This window comes from Aptenodytes forsteri, unplaced genomic scaffold (assembly GCF_000699145.1).
Source record: "Aptenodytes forsteri isolate BGI_AS27 unplaced genomic scaffold, ASM69914v1 Scaffold216, whole genome shotgun sequence".
Lineage (NCBI taxonomy): Eukaryota > Metazoa > Chordata > Aves > Sphenisciformes > Spheniscidae > Aptenodytes > Aptenodytes forsteri.
In genome coordinates, this window is record NW_008796114.1 from 2207081 (window position 1) to 2210698 (window position 3618).

At 47.0% G+C, this 3618-nt stretch overlaps 1 protein-coding gene across 1 annotated transcript; it reads left to right on the forward strand.

Moving 5' to 3' along the window:
• Positions 1-493: 493 nt before the first annotated feature.
• LOC103905449 lies at positions 494-3189 on the forward strand. Its single transcript, XM_009287119.1, has 4 exons — positions 494-533; positions 1302-1383; positions 1543-1607; positions 2223-3189. Exons 2-4 carry the CDS (start codon positions 1303-1305, stop codon positions 2428-2430), a joined length of 354 nt encoding a protein of 117 aa, XP_009285394.1. The 5' UTR covers positions 494-533; position 1302; the 3' UTR covers positions 2431-3189.
• The last annotated feature ends 429 nt before the right edge of the window (positions 3190-3618 follow it).

Sequence of the window (3618 nt, forward strand, 5' to 3'; positions counted from 1 at the left end):
GGCACAAGTCTCGGGCCCCGGGGTGGCGGGGGGGAGGGCCGGAAATGCCTCGATCCTACGGACAAGGTTCTTTTAAAAAAACATTAAACTCTTCTGTACTCCTGGTTTCCACATGTGTGTTGTCTAAAAGTAGCTCTGACGCGTTTTCGCTGCTTTTTTTTTGTCAGGGAGGGCAGACTTAACGCCTAATACGTCTTCTGCCTCGATCCTACGGACAAGGTTCTTTTAAAAAAACATTAAACTCTTCTGTACTCCTGGTTTCCACATGTGTGTTGTCTAAAAGTAGCTCTGACGCGTTTTCGCTGCTTTTTTTTTGTCAGGGAGGGCAGACTTAACGCCTAATACGTCTTCTCTCCTCACGATTATTCCACATCTCCTTTAAACACTCTTTGTTTAAGCATCGCAGTCTTCTATTTTCTTGCTGCTGACCACTGGAATGGTTTTTCTCATCTCACGTATAGGAAATGAAAGAAAAGAAGGAAAAACTCGAGGAGAAAACAGTCCACAAAGAAAAGAAGAAGGAGGTAGTAGAGGTGAGGCCCTTCTGGGGGGTAGATTTAGAGGCGTTGGGGAGGGTTTTATAAGGGGTGGTTAGCCTGGCTTGCTGCGGGTAGCAAATATGAAGGGAATATGGGAGATTAAGCAAGAGGACGGGCCAGGGGAGCTCAAAAGGGAGAGGGGCAAATGAAGGGCAAGCTATAGGATAATTGTGGAGAATGAGCCTTGAAAGACTTAGCATAGTCAGCGTGGCCCAGTGAGAAGAAAAAAAGGTGAAAGAAGGGAATGGAAACAAGGGCAAGTAGGAGTTAGGACGAAGGTGACACAGGAGATGTGGTCTTGCACCTACTGAAGTATCCTGAGGTGCATAAGGAGTATAAGCTGAAGAACGTGGGGGAAGGAACAGTGAGGAAATGAAGGTCAGAAAGGATCTGGAAGCAGATGTACTACAAGCATAGGCTAAGTCATTAGCCTGTAACCAGAGAGATGTTCTGATTGTTGGGATGGGATGGCAGCAGCTTGTCGGGATGTAAGCTTGTGGAAGTCAAGGAGCTTCATATTGGTGGGGAGGGACTGGAAGGATTGGTTTTGGAAACAAGACCGGTTGGGAGGAGGGTTTCAGTTGGGATGGTGGGAATGATGGTGTCTGAGTAACAGTGCAGAGATCACTCACTTGATGCACATCTGAGACTGGAGTCTGAAGTGGCTGGAGCTGTGGAGATTGTTCTTGCACTTGCAGCAAAGAGCACATGGGAATGTCATCCTGACACCAATTTCTGCTCTGACCAATTTGTTTCACTCAGGATGAGGAAAATGGAGCTGAAGAGGATGAGGAGGAGAATCCTGATGATGTGGATGAAGAAGAAGGTGGTGATGAGGATGAAGGTAGGAATAATTGGTATAGGGAGAATGGGAGGAATCAGGCTGTGGGGGAATAGAAGATCATGGAAGAAAATTCCTCCTCTGAGCCTTCTGACTGTGAGATTACATTCCCTTAAATGCTACTTCAGTTAACCTGTGATTTCCTCTCTTGCTTGTGCTTAGAAGGAGATGAGAATGGGCAAGAGCAGGATGGTCATGCAGAAAAACGATCTGCAGAGGAGGAAGAGGTGAGTGATAGTGTGGGAGTAATGACAGTGAGAAGGAACTAGGTTACCTGCTATGTGCTGATCAAATCCGCGTGGATGCCGTTGCTGAGCATCTCAAATTGGCCTCAGGTCTCATTGGTGCTTCAGCAGCAGATGGGTAAACAAATTTGATGTGGCAAGGGGATAATAAACCCCTATAGACTCCTTGTAGGATCCAGGTCCTTCTGCTAGCACTCACAGTGCTGAGTGTTTGTGAGTCAAGGTGCTTGAGATTGTGCTGGGCGATGACCCCTCAAACATCTGTGACTTCTGGGCTTCAGGCCAGAAGATGGACTTGTAAGGGCGGATCTCGGGGTCTGTCTGAAGTGATGTGAGCCTGAGCTTATTGTACCTCCCGAAAGTAACAGTGTGGATATCCCTCCAAATGGAGCTGTCTACCTCTTAACCGTGACCGTCAACAGAACAGTTGTGTCAGGCACTCAAAGATCCTTTAAAGAGGAGTGAACTTAGGGTGGGCCAAACAGATTTCCATATGGAGAAAAGAGCAGCAGTAAGAATTTTGTGGAGAAATGATGTGCCTTGGTGTGGTGACTGTTTGATGGTAACTCCTTTTTTTCCTCCTTGTGTCCTATGTAGGATGAAGTGGATCCAAAGAGACAGAAGACAGAAAACGGGTCTTCAGCTTGAGTCCTCCCCTCCCATCTCCTCCATTCCGTCCATCTCTCCTCCTCCATTCCAGCCTGTGCTTGCACTGTCCATTAGCCTCTGGCTTCACACAATCTCAGATGAGGAAAGATTAGAAGAGCTCTCAAACAGGGAAGACAGCAGTTTCCTTTTCACCTGAAGACCGAGCCCATCTGTGACATTCCCCAGCTGAAATTATTCCAGTCCCCCACATCCTTTCAGCTGTGCCCCATTTACCAATGATCCTCTTCCTTCGAGAATCTCATTGTTTCCTGGGGCACAGTACATAACCTTGCCAGGCCCCTGTGCCGGGCTCTTCACGTGGCAGGCACCTCTCCTTCCATTTTCACTTGCCCTCCTTTTTTTGTCACTAGTATGAGTGAGATCCTTGACAGCTTCTGCTCCCCAGACCTGCTGTCAGACATCCTGAGTCCAGGAGGCTGCGGGCACAGATCTCATGGTGCATTTTCCAGTCCTAGGCCTTCCCTCATCTGCTTTCCTGTTGAACCCTGAGAGACAAAGAAAAAGAGTATTACAAGCAAATAATGGTTCTATTAAACCACACACGGAGACAGAATTTATTTTAAGCTTTTTTTTTTTTTCAAGTTTACATGACAGCACGCTGGCCCTCATGAATTTTTCAGAAGATAAGTGTTGTTTTTATATATGAATTTCATCTGAACTGCATATTTTTTTAATTTGGAGGCTTTTTTAAAACAAATCAAAAGAGAAACAATTAGGGACCAAACTTTGATTTCCATTTTTTCCCTTCAGATTTTCTTGTGACCATTTTTTGTAAATTAAAGGCAATATAGCCACGGCATTTTCTATGGCACAGACATCACGAGGATGATAGATATAAATATATATATTGTTTTCAACTAGCACTGTAAATAAAAGCGTTTAAAAATATTTCAAACAGCTTGTGTGGATGGTTGTGTCTGTACGTCTTGGGTTATGTTCTGATTGGGTCAGTGCAAGTTGATTTGCGGAAAGGCGGGGTGGCTTGACCAGCAGCGGGTAGAAAGGGGAACCCTAAGTTAGTCACAAGACCTGTGTTAATTATTCAAATGGCCCCTGCGTGCTGGAGACCAGTGTGCGTGGGTCCTGCTCCCGCCCTCTGGCGCTGCTCCATCTGCCAGGCAGTTACAGCGAGGGCACGGCACAAACGTAAGATAAAGCTCCAGGGCTGTCGTGAAGCTCTCGAAACTGCAGTCAGGCCTCGGCACCAGATGGCAGAGGTTCAGAAAGGGAACCCAAGCTGTGGCTGCCGGACACGGCCGAGTGCTGCTCTGACTGTACGCTGCCCTACGGCCTCCCTGCCCTGGCCGGCTTCAGGTGTGACCCA

Bases quoted from the DNA above. Each gene is read 5' to 3' on its own strand.
- LOC103905449 (XM_009287119.1), top strand. From the start codon at position 1,303: ATGAGGAAAATGGAGCTGAAGAGGATGAGGAGGAGAATCCTGATGATG. The intron at 1,384-1,542 runs GTAGGAATAATT...GCTTGTGCTTAG, and splicing joins AGGTGGTGATGAGGATGAAG to AAGGAGATGAGAATGGGCAA. The intron at 1,608-2,222 runs GTGAGTGATAGT...TGTCCTATGTAG, and splicing joins GATCTGCAGAGGAGGAAGAG to GATGAAGTGGATCCAAAGAG.